At 41.7% G+C, this 19,851-nt stretch overlaps 1 protein-coding gene across 4 annotated transcripts in view; it reads left to right on the forward strand.

The window, feature by feature from the left end:
• The window catches only part of LOC143785873 (uncharacterized), a 52,889-nt gene extending 33,638 nt beyond the window's left edge, over positions 1–19,251 (forward strand). For 2 of the 4 annotated variants that reach the window (XM_077275010.1, XM_077275009.1), the window contains exons 2-3: positions 1,466–1,568; positions 16,891–19,251. In XM_077275010.1, coding sequence (XP_077131125.1) covers positions 1,514–1,568; positions 16,891–18,581 — 1,746 coding nt within the window. In that variant the 5' untranslated portion in view covers positions 1,466–1,513 and the 3' untranslated portion in view covers positions 18,582–19,251. Of the gene's footprint in view, positions 1–1,465; positions 1,569–2,424; positions 3,780–16,890 lie in introns of those variants that run through there. The other 2 variants (XR_013218131.1, XM_077275011.1) reach the window with 2 other exon arrangements.
• Positions 19,252–19,851: the final 600 nt, after the last annotated feature.

The following is a 19,851-nucleotide window of genomic DNA, read 5'->3' on the forward strand; positions in this document are numbered from 1 at the left end:
TTTTTTCACCACTTAGGTAAAACATAACCTAGGCATGTGAGGTGTCTATGAACTCGTAATGACCTGGAGAATCATAATGGCAGGTCAGTTTTAGCATTTAGTGAACCTAGCAAAATAGGCAAGCAAAAAACCAGTGTGGGATTGCACTTTTTTTGCAATTTCACCGCACTTGGAATTTTTTTCCCGTTTTCTAGTACACGACATGGTAAAACCAATGATGTCGTTCAAAAGTACAACTCGTCCCGCAAAAAATAAGCCCTCACATGGCCAAATTGATGGAAAAATAAAAAAGTTATGGCTCTGGGAAGGAGGGGAGCGAAAAACGAACACGGAAAAATGAAAAATCCCACGGTCATGAAGGGGTTAAACTCACCTGCAGGGTTAATAAACTACCTGGCAGCAGTTTTCAATATGTCGGGTGGGTGATGTTTTCTAAATGGTATCACTTTTGAGGTTTTTTCCAATATATAGGACCCCCAAAGTCACTTCAAATCTGGACAGGTCCCGCAAAAAAATACATTTTGTTTATTTCCATGAAAAAAATTATAAATTACTGCTACATTTTTAAACCTCCTGAAAGGCTGACAAAATAAAATAACATTTTATAAATGGTGCTAATGTAAAGCAGACATGAGGGAAATGTTATTTATTAATGTTTTTCTGTGGTATGACAATCTGGATTAAAGGGATAATGATTGAAAGTTTGAAAATTGCAATTTTTTTTTACATTTTCGTAAAATTTCTGATATATTTTATTTTTAGAAATAAACACAAGACATATTAACCTAAATTTATCATTATTATAAATTATAATGTGCCACGAAAAAACATTCTCAAAATCAGTGGGATTTCTTGAAGCATTCCAGAGTTATTACCACATAAAGTGACATTGGTCAGAATTCAAACATTTGTCCCAGTCACTAAGGGGTTAATGAAGGAAATGAGTTTGCCATAATGTAATTACTTACAGTAACGCCTGCTTCTATCACTACACGCCGCCGTACTGACTGCGGGCAGCGCCAGTGAGGCGGAGATGTCCGCATTAGTGATGAGCGAGTATACTCGTTTCTTGGGTTTTCCCGAGCACGTTCGGGTGGTCTCCGAGTATTTGTAAGTGCTCGGAGATTTAGTTTTCCTAGCTGCAGCTGCATGATTTCCGACTGTTAGCTTGATTACATGTGGGGATTCTCTAGCAACCAGGCAACCCCCACATGTACTCAGGCTAGCTAGTAGCTGTAAATCATGCAGCTGCGTCAACAAAAACGAAATCTCCGAGCACTAACAAATACTCGGAGATCATCCAAGCGCGCTCGGGAAAACCTGAGCAACGAGTATACTCACTCATCACTAGTCAGCATCTTTTGGTGGCTCAGGTGCCCCATGAGCTTGTAGTTAAATCCTCCATCTAGAACATTCCATGTGAGTTTTCCTTCTGTTTGTGACTTCTACATTATTACTTTCACAGCTTTGACATCCAGGCAAATATCTGAAGAATATTGATGTTGAGGCCATAATGGAGAAAGGAGAAAATGATGATCATGAGTGGTGCAAAGAGGACGTTCCTACAGGTAACTGCCCCAGTGAGGAGTCACCATTAAATAAAGCAGAGAATAGTCACATTCTCGTCATTCACCGGACTGGAAAATTGAAGTTTTATTATGTTTTTTCTCAGCCATAGATTTCCCCATTCAGCTAAAATACAGATTATATAGGGCTGACAATGTAATGGTGCAATATGTAATAAGACCGGTTGTGCATCTATAATATAGATTTAAGAATAGACTGGGATGATAGATCATCAAAGACGCGTGACAAACCTCACTGGCAAAGTATCTAGTTTAGTGTTTTACATCATATCCATCATGGTTCTGGTTCCAGGATTAATACATAACCTAAGTAATCTATTTGTTATACTGAACTAGCTGGAGATTAGAAAAAAAAAACCTGTTTTATGACAATTGTCTCATAGTCACAGCCAGGAGTAGATTATAAGAGAAAGCAGAGAATTGCCTGGGCTTATCCAGCTTTATATTTGCTCCATGGCCATGACTTCCTAATACACCACCTAGTAGCACTGACACCTGAGCATTTCTCTAGGCACAAGTAACACAATATGAGCAAGTCCTGCACTCTGTCACATGGAAGATGGGGTGCCAGTGGTCGATATGTAGTGTTCACTGAAGAGTAGATATGACTAGCTGAAGAGCCCGGCGTTGCCCGAGCACAGTAACTAACTGTGGTTAGTTATAATAAATTACAATGATTATATTGCACATAAAACATTTCACATCATATACTCAACACTACAGATTTGCAACACAAATTAACTAAACAATTACCTAAGTATTGATAGTATTTTATTTTCAACTCATTCAAGAGCCTTTTGGATAAACAACATTTTTGGTTTTTCCTTCCGGTGCAAAGATTAACAGATTTTTGGCAGTTGCAACTCTTGAACAGGCCACGTAAAGTTGACCATGAGAAAAGCATGGAGATTGCAAATCGATCCCTACTACTTTCAAGGACTGTCCCTGGGCCTTGTTAATGGACATTGCAAATGCCAGTCCAACTGGAAACTGGAGGTGTTTAAAAACAAAAGTCAAATCAGATGGAATGAGTGGAATTCTTGGAATGAAAAGGTCCTCTCCTTTGGCACATTCTGTTGCTGAGCTGTGTAATTTTGTCCTGTGTGATACTGATACTGTCTGCTGAGCTGTGTATCTAATCCTATCATGTCATTCCACGTCAAGTGAACCATTTATATTTACCCCTATATTTTTAATTCTTTTGAGATTTTATTTGGTAATAGTATTTATTTTATTTTTTTATTGATTTTCAAAGTTCGGAAAAAGTGCTAATTTTGGTGTTGCCTGCCGCTACATTTCTCCTCATAACTCAGGCTAGAAAATAGATAGTGAAACAAATTAATCACCATTCTACTCAGAACTGTACAGCCTTTCACCAGATATGTCACAAGAGTATCTTTGATAATATTTTACCCATGCGAATGCAAACGCAAAACCTTAAAACGCATTTCCGAAAAAAAAAAGCTTAATTTAAAAATTTCAAAAACTGCACATGTGCCTGCTATGCTCCTAGTCACATCTGTACCAAAATACAAGCTGGGATCATGATGGGATCATATTTTAAAAAATAAAACTATTACAGTGTCAGTTCAAAAATCTTGAATTCAGATCTGTTCAGCCTGTGGTCTTAAAGTGCGGGGTCTATATTTCCCAAATAATCCATAATTTTTAGATATTACTGTATTATTTTTTTATGTTACAGCTTAGAAGCAGGAGAGGACAGAGGAGAAAGCTTTGTTAGGGCCCAACCTGAGAATGACAAGGGGTAGACAGTTAATGCAGAGCAGATGACAGGCCGGCAGCTCGGGCCTCCACAGGCCATATTCGGACCAAATCTTAACACCTATGCAACTCTTCAAATGGAGAGAGAAAAAGATTCTTAACATCCAGTTCATGTATTGTACAAACCAGGACTACGAGGAGGAGGAGGAGAGTTTGTGAAAACATCGGTTACAGGAAGCAGAACCCATCACGGACTCAGCAATACCGCATTGTCATTCCATGTAGTGAAACAGAAATAAAAACAAATATTTTTTCATTCAGCAAAGACCGTGAAGTCCATGAAGTGGTAGAAGGCGGCACAAGATCGGCAATGAATGACATAACTGGTTATGTGACCTGTAAATATGATTGGCACTGGTGGCGGCTACTGGACTCTCCAAAGATTGCGTAAATGAAGAAGTAGAAGTGACTTTTTTGCACCTTCTGGTCCAGCGACCTTTGTGTATCCAAGAAAGCCAGACATTTTAAAGGTGAACAAAAATCAGATATTGACTCAGGTGGAGCCGAGCACCATGACAGCCGGCCGTGCATACTCTGACACAAAAGGAAATGGCCATTGCTAGTAAGCGCTTATGGACAAGATTACGTTTCACCCACTAGAAGGGACACATCTATATATATAATCGTCTCAGCGGTACTTCCGTCTGTTTGTCTGTCTTTCTGTCTGCCTGTCACAGAAATCCTGCATCGCTGCCGGCCACGACCATTCAGCGACGGGCCCAGTCCGGCCGCTAATTCGCCCCTTCCTACTCTGTCAGTGCCCCCTCCAGTCAGCGCTCACACAGGGTCAGTGGCTGCATTACACAACGTTACGCCGCGGTGTAACGCAGTCCGTTAACACTGCTATTAACCCTATGTGACCAACTTTTTACTATTGATGCTGCCTATGCAGCATCAATAGTAAAAAGATCTAATGTTAAAAATAATAAAATAAAAAATGATTACATTCTCACCTTCCGTCCCCTTTCCCGCTGCTCCTCGCGACGCTCTGGTCCATGCATTGCGGTCTCGCGAGATGATGATGATGTAGCGGTCTCGCGAGACCGCTATGTCATCTCACGAGACCGCAATGCATTCTTGAGACCGGAGTGTCGGAAGGAGCATCGGTAAACGCCTGGGCTGGATCCAGGGGCCGACGGAAGGTGAGTATATAACTATTTTTTATTTTAATTATTATTATTTTTTTTTTTAACAGGGATTTGGTGCCCACATTGCTATATACTACGTGGGCTGTGTTAGATACTACGTGGGCTGTGATAGATACTGCATGGGCTGTGTTATATATTACGTCGCTGTTGTATATATTACTTGGTTGGGCAATATACTACATCGCTGTGCTCTATTCTACTTGGCCTGTGTTATATACTGCATGGACTGTGCTATATACTACGTGGCTGTGCTATATACTATGTGGCTGTGCAATATATTACATGCCTGTGCAATATATTGCGTGGGCCGTGTTATATACTGCGTGGGCCGTGTTGTATACTGCGTGGGCCGTGTTATATACTGCGTGGGCCGTGTTATATACTGCGTGGGCCGTGTTATATACTGCGTGGGCCGTGTTATGCTGCGTGGGCCGTGTTATGCTGCGTGGGCCGTGTTATATGCTGCGTGGGCCGTGTTATATGCTGCGTGGGCTGTGTTATATGCTGTGTGGGCTGTGTTATATGCTGTGTGGGCTGTGTTATATGCTGTGTGGGCCGTGTTATATGCTGTGTGGGCCGTGTTTTATGCTGCGTGGGCCGTGTTATATGCTGCGTGGGCCGTGTTATATGCTGCGTGGGCCGTGTTATATGCTGCGTGGGCCGTGTTATATGCTGCGTGGGCCGTGTTATATGCTGCGTGGGCCGTGTTATATGCTGCGTGGGCCGTGTTATATACACTATGTGGGCTTTATGCTACTTGGCTGTGCTATATTTCTCTGCTGTATCTGTGCATCATGAATCGTGGTATGTGTTAAAGAGGAAGGCCCACTGAGATTCTTTCGCCCAGGGCCCTCAAAAACCTGGAGCAGGCCCTGGCTTCACTGATTGTTCGCAGCCGGGCGTGGCCAGTCAGCGACAGGCGCAGTCCGGCCACGAATTGGCGCGGAATTTGAACCACGCTTCGCTAATTGGTTTCACCCAGCCGGCCGAATCCTGTGTATAAATTGCATTATTCTGATAACTTCATAAATAAACTACCGTATATACTTGAGTATAAGCCGACCCGAGTATAAGCCGACCCCCCTAATTTTGCCACAAAAAACTGGGAAAACTTATTGACTCGAGTATAAGCCTAGGGTAGGAAATGCAGCAGCTACCGGTGAATTTCAAAAATAAAAATAGATGCTCCATACCGTTCATTATTGCCCCATAAGATGCTCCATATAAAGCTGTGCCACATATAATGCTCCATACATTTCATTATGGCCCCAAAAGATGCTCCATATAAAACTTTGCCACATATTATGCTCCATACTGTTCATTATTGCCCCATAAGATGCTCCATATAAAGCTGTGCCATATATAATGCTCCATACCGTTGATTATTGCCCCATAGATGATCCATATATAGCTGTGCCATATAGAATGCTCTGCACCGTTCATTATGGCCCCATAGATGCTCCATACAAAACTGTGCCATATAGAATGCTCTGCACCGTTCATTATGGCCCCATAGATGCTCCATATAAAGCTGTGCCATATAGAATGCTCTGCACCGTTCATTATGGCCCCATAGATGCTCCATATAAAGCTGTGCCATATAGAATACTCTGCACCGTTCATTATGGCCCCATAGATGCTCCATACAAAACTGCCATATAGAATGCTCTGCACCCTTCATTATGGCCCCATAGATGCTCCATATAAAGCTGTGGCATATAGAATGCTCTGCACCCTTCATTATGGCCCCATAGATGCTCCATATAAAGCTGTGCCATATAGAATGCTCTGCACCGTTCATTATGGCCCCATAGATGCTCCATACAAAACTGTGCTATATAGAATGCTCTGCACCATTCATTATTGCCCCATAGATGCTCCATATAAAGCTGTGCCATATATAATGCTGCTGCTGCAATAAAAAAAAAAAAAAGACATACTCGCCTCTCTTGCTGCCCGCAGCTCCTCAGCGTCCCGTCTCGGCGTCTCTTCGCACTGACTGTTGAGGCAGAGGGCGGCGCGCACACTAGTACGTCATCGCGCCCTCTGACCTGAACAGTCAGAGCAAGAGGACGGGAAGACGGAGCGGCGCCCGGTGTGTAGAACGTGGACAGGTAAATATGTAATACTCACCTGCTCCCGGCGTCCCTGGCTCCTTATCCCGGACAGATGGTCTCCGGGTGCCGCAGCCTCTTCCTCTGTCAGTGGTCACCGTTACCGCTCATTAGAGAAATGAATATGCGGCTCCACCCCTATGGGAGTGGAGTCCATATTCATAACTTTAATGAGCGGTCCCATGTGACCGCTGAACAGGGGAAGATCTGCAGCACCCGAATACCATGGGACAGGCAGTGGGAGCGCCAGGAGCCCCGGAAGCAGGTGAGTATATGACAGACTTCTCTCCCCCTCACCCGCCGACCGTGACTCGAGTATAAGCCGAGAGGGGCACTTACAGCCCAAAAATTTGGGCTGAAAATCTCGGCGTATACTCGAGTATATACGGGTACATACATATTCTAGAATACCCGATGCGTTAGAATTGGGCCACCATCTAGTTGATGATAAAAGGCCAGTTTAAAAACTTACTATTAATTGTTTGGTTAGTTCATATTTTATAGAACGAGGATTTAACTACTGTACTATTCTTCTTAAACACTTCATAAATTACATGTTTAGTGATGTAGTAGAAAATAATTTACATGTATAAATAGGTGGTAAAAATATTGGTTTTTTTAATCTTGTTTAACATATAATTAGGATGAGACTGAATATCGAAAATCACATTTGAGGATATGATCACCTTTTTTCTTTTGGTTTGTTCAATGCATTCAGGTTGAAAATGCTGTGCAAGTTGTGTTATGATGATTAAGATGTATTTCTTCTGGCACTTCGGTATTTGTTTTTTGTGTTTCTACATTGTTACATATAAATGTTGAATTCAATAAGTTGTAATTTGAAAAGAAAAAGGGAAGAAACTCACACAAACATAAAATCAGATGATTCAAGGCTTAAAAAATAAAATAAAAATTTGATAGGTCCCAAGTTGAATCCCTGTATAAATATAAACAAGAACACCACTAACACACAGGCATTTTTTCACAAATGTAAAACATACGTTTTTTTTCACAATTGCGCTTCAAAATTTTGAATTTGATTTCTCCAAAACAAAATATAAAGAAACGTAGTCTTGTGACATATCAAATGAAAGCCGGTACCGTTCTGAGAAAAATGATGCCTCTCTCACCTCTTTACCTTAATTCTAGCCCGAGATATGATAAAAAATGTAAAGCCATACCAGGCCAAAATTTGCGCTTTTTCAAAACTTCATTAGTTAATTTTTTACAGACTTCTAAAGAAAAAAATTCCAAACTTTTAATTTGTAATGAACTAAAGTTGTACTAAATAAGAAAAATAAATAAATAACCTATAGACGTCAGGTAAAAACAATAAATTCATATTTGGATCACTTGATATAGAATTACCCTATCCTGTGTGATACTGGGCTGTGTATCTAATCCTCTCCTGTGTGATACTGGGCTGTGTATCTAATCCTCTCCTGTGTGATACTGGGCCGTGTATCTAATCCTATCCTGTGTGATACTGGGCTGTGTATCTAATCCTATCCTGTGTGATACTGGGCTGTGTATCTAATCCTCTCCTGTGTGATACTGGGCTGTGTATCTAATCCTCTCCTGTGTGATACTGGGCCGTGTATCTAATCCTATCCTGTGTGATACTGGGCTGTGTATCTAATCCTATCCTGTGTGATACTGGGCTGTGTATCTAATCCTCTCCTGTGTGATACTGGGCTGTGTATCTAATCCTCTCCTGTGTGATACTGGGCTGTGTATCTAATCCTATCCTGTGTGATACTGGGCTGTGTATCTAATCCTCTCCTGTGTGATACTGGGCTGTGTATCTAATCCTCTCCTGTGTGATACTGGGCTGTGTATCTAATCCTCTCCTGTGTGATACTGGGCTGTGTATCTAATCCTCTCCTGTGTGATACTGGGCTGTGTATCTAATCCTATCCTGTGTGTTACTGTCTGCGGACCCGTGTATCTAATCCTATCGTGTTCGATAGTCTGCTGAGTTGTGTATCTAATCCTATCCTGTGTGATACTGGGCTCCCCCTGCAGTCTGTGTCAGCTCGGTAATAAATTATTTCCAGCTTTACAGAGGGACAATAACACCATAGAAATGATAAGAATAATAGGCCTCTGTTACCACAACTGTCCACAAGGAAAACTGTTCCTCATAGTAACCAATTACAGCTCAGCTTCTTATAAACAGCTCTGGTGAAATGAAAGCTGCTTAGTGATTGGTTGCTATGTGGAGTGGGCGTGGCTGATACACACACATGCTTAGTGATTGGTTGCCCACACACACGCACTCATTAGTTAGATGGATATAGATTTCCACAGCACACACCACAGGATGCAATATGGAAACCAATTTTGCTTTATTATTCTAAAACAGTCCAGATCACAGACATAGACATGTAATTAGAGATGTTAGTACAGATATTACTTGTACCTGAGTCTGCTGACCGCACTGTCTCTGAAATCCACCATAGCCATGACGGTTCGGCCAATCATTCATCTATTTTCTATGGGGAGAGAGAAGAAAGCTGCTCCCATATCATGAATCAGTGCTTGTTACAGGTCATTATCTGCCTGTGTAAATGAACCCCTAAAGATAACCTGTCAGCTACAAAAATGCGATTTACCTGCAGGTATATTGGTAATCTGTAAGTAAATAGTATTTAAAGCACGTTGGGCTGTTTTACTGGGAGAGCGGCTACCAGGAGAAATGGAAATATGTTCCTTGCAGCTTCTCGCTTAACCCCTTACTGACATTGAGTGTAATGGTACTCCGAGGTCAGTATCCCTCCCAGGGTGGATAAAAATCAATGTTTTTTTAAAAAAAAAATCAAAAAAATCAGATTTTTTTGGTTTAAATCGGATTTTTTTTATTTAAATCGGATTTTTTTCAATAAACTGCTTTTTGAGGAAAATGTTTTACCGTCCAAAGGTTCTTCCATCATGAGATAAAGCTGAGTTGTTTAACTCAGTAGAATAAAGGCTGTACAGGTCCTTCTCAAAAAATTAGCATATAGTGTTAAATTTCATTATTTACCATAATGTAATGGTTACAATTAAACTTTCATATATTATAGATTCATTATCCACCAACTGAAATTTGTCAGGTCTTTTATTGTTTTAATACTGATGATTTTGGCATACAACTCCTGAAAACCCAAAAAACCTGTCTCAATAAATTAGCATATCAAGAAAAGGTTCTCTAAACGACCTATTACCCTAATCTTCTGAATCAACTAATTAACTCTAAACACATGCAAAAGATACCTGAGGCTTTTTATAAACTCCCTGCCTGGTTCATTACTCAAAACCCCCATCATGGGTAAGACTAGCGACCTGACAGATGTCAAGAAGGCCATCATTGACACCCTCAAGCAAGAGGGTAAGACCCAGAAAGAAATTTCTCAACAAATAGGCTGTTCCCAGAGTGCTGTATCAAGGCACCTCAATGGTAAGTCTGTTGGAAGGAAACAATGTGGCAGAAAACGCTGTACAACGAGAAGAGGTGACCGGACCCTGAGGAAGATTGTGGAGAAGGACCGATTCCAGACCTTGGGAAACCTGAGGAAGCAGTGGACTGAGTCTGGTGTGGAAACATCCAGAGCCACCGTGCACAGGCGTGTGCAGGAAATGGGCTACAGGTGCCGCATTCCCCATGTAAAGCCAGGTAAAGCCACTACAGAGAAGCAGCACTGGACTGTTGCTAAGTGGTCCCAAGTACTTTTTTCTGATGAAAGCAAATTTTGCATGTCATTCGGAAATCAAGGTGCCAGAGTCTGGAGGAAGACTGGGGAGAAGGAAATGCCAAAATGCCTGAAGTCCAGTGTCAAGTACCCACAGTCAGTGATGGTGTGGGGTGCCATGTCAGCTGCTGGTGTTGGTCCACTGTGTTTCATCAAGGGCAGGGTCAATGCAGCTAGCTATCAGGAGATTTTGGAGCACTTCATGCTTCCATCGGCTGAAATGCTTTATGGAGATGAAGATTTCATTTTTCAGCACGACCTGGCACCTGCTCACAGTGCCAAAACCACTGGTAAATGGTTTACTGACCATGGTATTACTGTGCTCAATTGGCCTGCCAACTCTCCTGACCTGAACCCCATAGAGAATCTGTGGGATATTGTGAAGAGAAAGTTGAGAGACGCAAGACCCAACACTCTGGATGAGCTTAAGGCCGCTATTGAAGCATCCTGGGCCTCCATAACATCTCAGCAGTGTCACAGGCTGATTGCCTCCATGCCACGCCGCATTGAAGCAGTCATTTCTGCCAAAGGATTCCCGACCAAGTATTGAGTGCATAACTGAACATTATTATTTGATGTTTTTTTTGTTTGTTATTAAAAAACACTTTTATTTGATTGGACGGGTGAAATATGCTAATTTATTGAGACCGGTTTTTTGGGTTTTCAGGAGTTGTATGCCAAAATCATCAGTATTAAAACAATAAAAGACCTGACAAATTTCAGTTGGTGGATAATGAATCTATAATATATGAAAGTTTAATTGTAATCATTACATTATGGTAAATAATGAAATTTAACACTATATGCTAATTTTTTGAGAAGGACCTGTATATGTGTAACATTCACAATGCCATGCTCTTCCAGAGGTTTCTGTAGGGTTAGTGGGCAGTTTTTCTCCTATATTATCACAGACGCTCGCTTTACTTACACAGTTCTCAAAACTGAATTTGACTCCGCAGAGGTCCCAGCCTCTTCTTCACGGCAAATGTTACAATATGAACAGAGTTGAGAAAAAGACCTTAATCCTATTGTTCTACAAACCTATGAATACAGAATCAACCCCTTCAGTGCCAAGTCCAAGAAGTTAGACAATATGTTTCTGATTGTTTGGAGTGGAATAGATCTGCACAACACAAGAATGTGAATCTTAAGTGTGAGGAGGAGGAGGAAGGGCAAGCAGACAAGAAAATGAAAGTGAAACTTTGAGCACAATACTGCAGCATAGCCACAGACAAGTCTGGATCTGTTTGTGTGTACGATCTGAGGTTTATTACATTCTTTCCTTATAATGGCAGCAGGCCGTAAAAGAGACCCAGTTTGGGAATATTTTAATGAAGCTCCTTCGCCTATCGGTAAGGCAGGCATGCGTGCAAAATGCAAACGATGCAACAAAGAGATGCAAGGCCTGGTGGCGCGAATGAGGCAACATCATGAGAAGTGCGGTGATGAAGATAACCAAAGAAACACTTCTGAACAGGCAGGATCTTCAGGTTGGTAAACATTTTTATTGAATCCTATTTCTAAAGACTGAACTGTCATGTGTGAGAAAAATTATATTTCTTATTATCACTGCATGTTACTGTCATTTCGTACAGTTATGAAGAAAAACAAATACCGTATTTTCCGGCGTATAAGTCGACTTTTTAACCCCTGAAAATCTTCTTAAAAGTCGGGGGTCGTCTTATACGCCGGGAATCGTCTTGTACGCCGGTGTATATGGTGGGTGGGGAGGGGGAGTGATCCTGATGACGACGAGGGGGCGTCTCACAGGAAAGTGAGTATCCCCCATTACCTTATCGTAGCGCTGCAGCGTGGGGGTCTCTGTGCTGGGAGCGGCGGCGGCTGCTGTGCTGTGGTGCGGCGGCTCCTCTTCTGTGTGGGGCCTCTGTGCTGTGGGGTGGCGGCGGCGTATCTTTATCCAGTTGGGGCTCCTCCGGCATCTCCTTAAGCCCTGGAGGCCCCGCCGGCAACTCCATCGGTGCAATGTGGTGGCCTCCGGGAAAATGGCCGCTGCTCAGATTCAGATCTCGTGTCCCGAGATTTCGGGACGGGATCTGAATCTGAGCATGCGCCGCCCCCAGCGGCCATTTTCCCGGAGGCCACCGCATCGCACCTATTGAGCTGCCTCCGGGAAAATGGCCGCTGCATTGCACCGATGGAGTTGCCGGCGGGGCCTCCAGGGCTTAAGGAGATGCCGGAGGAGCCCCAACTGGATAAAGATACGCCGCCGCCGCCACCCCACAGCACAGAGGCCCCACACAGAAGAGGAGCCGCCGCACCACAGCACAGAGGCCCCACACAGAAGAGGAGCCGCCGCACCACAGCACCCGCCGCTCCCAGCACAGAGACCCCCACGCTGCAGCGCTACGATAAGGTAATGGGGGATACTCACTTTCCTGTGAGACGCCCCCTCGTCATCATCAGGATCACTCTCTCCCCCCCCCCCCCCCCCCCCCAAAAGGCACATATTCACCGGCCCTATAAGACGACATACGGTGTATAAGAAGACCCCCGACTTTTAAGAAGAGTTTATATTTTAACTGGTAAAGTTGGGGGGGTCGTCTTATACGCCCAGTCGTCTTATACGCCGGAAAATACAGTATTCCTTTTGGGGCAGGGGCAGTGATGTGTTGTGTACAATAAGCAGAAATTGTATAAACAATAAAATAAAAGCATTGACTTTTTTTGTTTAGGGGAATTCATGGATTCTGGAAACTATCCACCTCCAAGATCACCATCATCCTGTTCTACAGTTTCAGAGTTATCCATCCAGGATAGTGCTTCATTAGCAGCAGCATCATCATCAGACACCCACAGCCACATATCACCATCACCCAAAAGGAAGAAAAAAAACCTTTACCTCCTGGAACCACCATAGATAGGTTTGTGATAAGAACTAGCAGATTAGAAAAAGAGTTGATTGATGAAAAAATTGCTCAGTTTATTTATGCAACGAACTCTTTTTTCCGTCTGACTGAGAACCCACATTTCATTAATATGGTTCAGTCACTGAGACCAGGATACAGTCCACCCAGCAGAGCTGATGTTGCAGGGAAACTGCTGGATCAAGTGTATGACAGAGATATGGAGCAATGTGCAACAGCTCTGGAGGGTAAAATTGTTAACCTAAGTATTGATGGGTGGAGTAATGTCCACAATGATCCTATTGTATGTGCTTGTATAACAACAGAAGAAGGTAAAGTCTTCCTTGCACAAACAACTGATATGTCAGGAAATGTACACACAGCAGAATACTTAGAAGAAGTGGCAGTAAAAGCTATAACGACATGTGAAAAAAAATTCAAATGTCTAGTACGCAGTTTGGTCACTGACAATGCTGCAAACGTATCCAAGATTAGAAGAGATTTAGAAGAGCAGGGAGGGAATACAAAGCTGCTAATAACATATGGTTGCAGTGCTCATTTGCTGCACCTCTTAGCCAAAGACTTAAGTGTTCCAGAAATAAAGGCTAAAGTTGTTGAAATTGCTAAATACTTCCGTAATAATCATTTTGCTGCAGCAGCTCTGAAAAGGATGGGTGGAACCAAGCTAACGCTCCCACAAGATGTTAGATGGAACTCTGTGGTGGACTGTTTTGAGCAGTATATCAAAAACTGGCCTATTCTGATGACACTTTGTGAAGAAAATCGAGATAAAATAGATGGCACTGTCACGGCCAAAATCCTCAACATTGGGCTTAAGAGAAATGTTGAACATATGCTGAGCTTCCTGAAACCCATCTCTCAAGCTTTAAACAAAATACAGAAAAATAGCTGTTTTATTGTGGATGCTGTTGAAATTTGGAAGGAACTGAGTGAACACTTAAAAACAGAACTTCACATGGACAGAATTAAATTACAAGCAGTAAACAAACTAATGTGAAAAGCACTGACTCCAGCTCATTTTTTGGCAAATATTGTCAATATCCAATATCGGGCTCAAAACCTAAGTGCTGAGGAAGAGGAGTTAGCTATGACATGAGTATCCAGCAATCATCCATCTTTAATGCCAACTATAATAAACTTCAGAGCTAAGGGGGAACCATTCAAGAAATATATGTTTGCTGAAGATATTTTAAGGAAGGTCACACCAGTAAACTGGTGGAAGTCACTTAAGCGCTTGGATTTAGAGACTGTTCAAGTAATGATTTCACTTTTAACAGCAGTAGCTTCTTCTGCAGGCGTTGAAAGAATATTCTCTTCCTTTGGACCCATTCATTCTAAATTGAGAAATCGGTTGGGACCCAATAAAGCAGGAAAGCTTGTTTTTCTTTTCCAGATTATGAATAGGAACAAAGAAGATGATGATGAAGATGACGACAAGTGAGCTACAGAGGACAGCAGGGACAGTAGTATTTAAGTTTTTCATGTGTCGGCTGGGCTGACAGTCTAAGTTTCTTAAAATATATATATATTTTGTTTAGCCAAATTAGTTAACAAACATGGATGTTTGTTTAAGCAAATAACTTATGCTGTAATGTTGTAATTGTTTCAGTTGAATAAATCTATTTAAATTGTTATTAAGGTCAAGATTATTTTTCTCCTTCCTAAGTACAACAGAACAGTGGTGTCCAAATATGAATGATTAACCCATTAAACTGGGGAGAAAAAAGGAATATAAAAAGTGATTCTAAAAATCTTCATCTACTTGCATGTTAAAGTAGCAAGAACTAGTTTAGGTAGAAACTTTGATTTAAATCACTGATTTAAATCAAGCCTTACTGACTAGTGATTTAAATCAGTTAGATTTAAATCAAATCCACCCTGATCCCTCCCTTTGATGTTGGTTCCGGTGGTGAGCCCACATCTTTCCCGGGACATTTCGGTTGTTTTGAACAGCTGACGTGCGCCCGCAATATCCGCGCGTGGAATCGCGATTCACCTGCTTCTATTAACTAGTTAAATGCCTCTATCAAACTCTTGACAGCGGCATTTAAATGGCGCTTCCTACACTTGTGCCAGAAATACGCACACCGGTGACCCCGTCACGTGATCGGGGGTTACCGGTTCATCAGCATGACAACCAGAGGTCTCCTGGAGACCTCTCTGGTTGTCAGTGCCGGATTACTGTGAGCGCCACTCAGTGGTCTGTGCTCATAGAAAGACAGTAATTCAGCTACATAGAGGCGAACTGATCATCACCTCTATGTAGGTGAGTCGATCGGGTTGTTTCAGCTTCTAGCCTCTCATGGAGACTATTGAAGCATGCCAAAAGTAAAAAGAAAAATGTTTTTAAAAATATTAAACATTTAAAAAAAAAAAGTTAAAATCCCCCTCCTTTCGCCCCATTCAATATAAAACAAAAAAAATCAAACCTACACATATTTGGTATCGCCGAATTCAGAATTGCGTGATCTATTAATAAAAAAGAAAGAGTTAACCTGATCGCTAAATGGCGTAGCGAGAAAAAAAATCTAAATGCCACAATTACGTTTTTTTAGTCGCCACGACATTGCATTAAAATGCAATAACGGGCAACCAAAAGAACGTATCGGCACCAAAATGGTATCATTAAAAATGTCAGCTTGGCACGCAAAAAATAAGCCCTCCCCCGACCCAAGATCACGAAAAATGGAGACGCTGCGGATATAGGAAAATGGCGCTTTTTTTTTTAACAAAGTTTGGATTTTTTTTTTCCACCACTTAAATTCTAAAGAATCTAGACCTGTTTGGTGTCTGTGAACTCGTAACGACCTGGAGAATCATAATGGCAGGTCAGTTTTAGCATTTAGTGAACCTAGTAAAAAAAAAGCCAAACAAAAAACAAGTGTGGGATTGCACTCTTTTGCAATTTCACCGCACTTGGAATTTTTTCCCCATTTTCTAGTACAGGACATGGTAAAACCAATCGTGTTGTTCAAAAGTAAAACTCGTCCTGCAAAAAACAAGCACTCACACGGCCACATTAATGGAAAAATAAAAAAAGTCATGGCTCTGGGAAGAAGGGGAGCGAAAAATGAAAACGCAAAACCGAAAAAAGCTCTGGGGGTTAAGGAGTTAGTCATTGAGGTGGTGCTCGGAGCTCTAACAGAGAGGTGACTGCTACATCCCACTACTTCTGGAGAATAAAATCGAGTGGCTGCAAGGCGAATATAATTTCATCAGTAATCAGTGATTGATGGTATAGGAAGGTGATTGGGGCTTATTAGCTTTCATTTTGATGAAGGAATGATGATTTGTTTCCTTATCTCATGACTTTTTTATTATTGCAGAACATCCTCAATTTATACAAAGGGGATGATGTGCTGTCAACAACGATAATTTTTATTCTCATATAAAATATGTGACCAATGACAAATGTTTTATTTGATGTTTGCACTGGCCAATGATTGAGAATAAACATTCTTTGTCAAAACATCACATCTTGTAAATTACACCTTTAGTCCGTTAATAATAGAACTTTGCTACACACTTTGCAATTTCTATGTATTTTTTTATTTTTACTTGTCTTAATGTTTTTTTTATATTTAGATAAATATAAGTATTAAGGTTATTTGATCCAAAAATCACATCAGTTATATTCTTAACAGATGGTTGTACCAGCAGCTCCAAAATCCAAAAAAGCATTGCACAAGACCCATATGAAGAACATGCCAGCATCTCAGACATGGATCCTTTTAAAGTACACTGTCCTAATTCATCACAGACTGTTAAACAAAATAAAAGTCACAGAAGTGTGGAAAATAAAAAAGATCCCACAAGGAAGAAGCCATTTTCATGTACAGAATGTGGAAAATGTTTTACACGGAAATCAACTCTTGTTACACATGAGAGAATGCACACAGGCGAGAAGCCATTTTCATGCTCAGAATGTGGAAAATGTTTTACACAGAAATCAACTCTTGTTACACATGAGAGAATGCACACAGGCGAGAAGCCGTTTTCATGTTCAGAATGTGGAAAATGTTTTATTAAAAAATATCTCCTTGTCACACATGAGAGAATTCACACAGGAGAGAAGCCATTTTCATGTTCAGAATGTGGAAAATGTTTTACATTGAAATCAGCTCTTGTTACACATGAGAGAATGCACATAGGAGAGAATCCATTTTCATGCTCAGAATGTGGAAAATGTTTTACACGGAAATCAACTCTTGTTACACATGAGAGAATGCACACAGGCGAGAAGCCGTTTTCATGTTCAGAATGTGGAAAATGTTTTATTAAAAAATATCTCCTTGTCACACATGAGAGAATTCACACAGGAGAGAAGCCATTTTCATGTTCAGAATGTGGAAAATGTTTTACATTGAAATCAGCTCTTGTTACACATGAGAGAATGCACATAGGAGAGAATCCATTTTCATGCTCAGAATGTGGAAAATGTTTTACACGGAAATCAACTCTTGTTACACATGAGAGAATGCACACAGGAGAGAAGCCATTTTCTTGTTTGGAATGTGGGAAATGTTTTACAGCGATATCATCTCTTCTTAAACATAAGAAAATTCACACAGGCGAGAAGCCATTTTCATGCTCAGAATGTGGAAAATGTTTTACACAGAAATCAAATCTTGTTACACATGAGAGCATGCACACAGGAGAAAAGCCATTTTCATGCTCAGAATGTGGAAAATGTTTTACACACAAATCAACTCTTGTTACACATGAGAGAATGCACACAGGAGAGAAACCATTTTCATGCTCAGAATGTGGAAAATGTTTTACAGAGAAATCATCTCTTCTTAACCATGAGAGAATTCACACAGGAGAGAAACCATTTTCATGCTCAGTATGTGGAAAATGTTTTAGACTGAAATCAAATCTTGTTAAACATGAGAGAATGCACACAGGACAGAAGCCATTTTCATGCTCAGAATGTGGAAAATGTTTTACAGAGAAATCATCTCTTCTTAACCATGAGAGAATTCACACAGGAGAGAAACCATTTTCATGTTCAGTATGTGGAAAATGTTTTACACTGAAATCAAATCTTGTTACACATGAGAGAATGCACACAGGAGAGAAGCGATTTTCATGCTCAGTATGTGGAAAATGTTTTGTACGGAAATCAACTCTTGTTACACATGAGACAATGCACACAGGAGAGAAACCATTTTCATGTTCAGATTGTGGGAAATGTTTTACTCTGAAATCATGTCTTTTTACACATGAGAGAATTCACACAGGCGAGAAGCCATTTTCATGCTCAGTATGTGGAAAATGTTTTACACGGAAATCAAATCTTGTTACACATGAGAGAATGCACACAGGAGAGTAGCCATTTTCATGTCCTGAATGTGGAATATTTTTTTTATCTAAATCTCAACTTCTTAGACATCAGAGAACTCACATTGGGAAGAATGCATTGTAATTCTTTAGTGACCAAACCTAATTTTTGAAATTTGACATGTCACCTTTTGTAGTAATAATGATGGATTGTTTCGGGGCCGTGGCTATGTAAGCACTGAGATTTTGCATCTGAGAGGAGCTCCAGCCAACTGTACATTATCCTGCATCATACCTGACATCTGAGGCTCTGGTAAGCCTGTAAACTTCATCACCCTGGGGTGGATTTAGCCTGGCTCCAAAGGGGCTGTTTTGGTTCAGCCTCAGTTGGGCAGGGAACTGCAAATCAACCATACAGAATACAGCTTTGGAGGTGTCAACGGCGATCTTGGGTCCACACTCTAAGGTACAGAGAGAGAGCAGTGAAAGTGCTCACAGCCTACTACTACTTTACTGACCTGATATATAAGAGACAAGCATCCCCATACAAGTGACAATCCAGCAGCTGTCTGCTGTCCGCTATAGCTGACCACTTGCTGTATCAGCCACGATCAGTGTTGGCAGCGTCCATATCTGGTTATCCTCTTAAGGTACCGTCACATTTAGCGACGCTGCAGCGATCTAGACAACGATGCCGATCGCTGCAGCGTCGCTGGAGAGCTGTCACAGACAGCTCTCCAGCTACCAACGATGCCGAAGTCCCCGGGTAATCAGGGTAAACATCGGGTTACTAAGCGCAGGGCCGCGCTTAGTAACCCGATGTTTACCCTGGTTACCAGTGTAAATGTAAAAAAAACCAAACACTACATACTTACATTCCTGTGTTTGTCGCGTCCCCCAGCGTCCACTTCCCTGCACTGCGTAAGCGCTGGCCCTAAAGCAGAGCGATGACGTCACCGCTGTGCTCTGCTTTACGGCCGGCCGGCGCTGACACAGTGCAGGGAAGCAGAACGCCAGGGGACGTGACAGACATCGGAATGTAAGTATGTAGTTTTGTTTTTTTTTTCACATTTACACTGTTAACCAGGGTAAACATCGGGTTACTAAGCGCGGCCCTGCGCTTAGTAACCCGATGTTTACCCTGGTTACCAGTGAAGACATCGCTGAATCCACGTCACACACGCCGCTTCAACGATGTCAGCGGGAGATCCAGCGACGAAATAAGGTGCTGGCCTTCTAGCTCTGACCAACGATGTCACAGCAGGATCCTGATCGCTGTTGCGTGTCAAGCACAACGATATCGCTATCCAGGACGCTGCAAC

This window comes from Ranitomeya variabilis, chromosome 7, assembly GCF_051348905.1.
Source record: "Ranitomeya variabilis isolate aRanVar5 chromosome 7, aRanVar5.hap1, whole genome shotgun sequence".
Lineage (NCBI taxonomy): Eukaryota > Metazoa > Chordata > Amphibia > Anura > Dendrobatidae > Ranitomeya > Ranitomeya variabilis.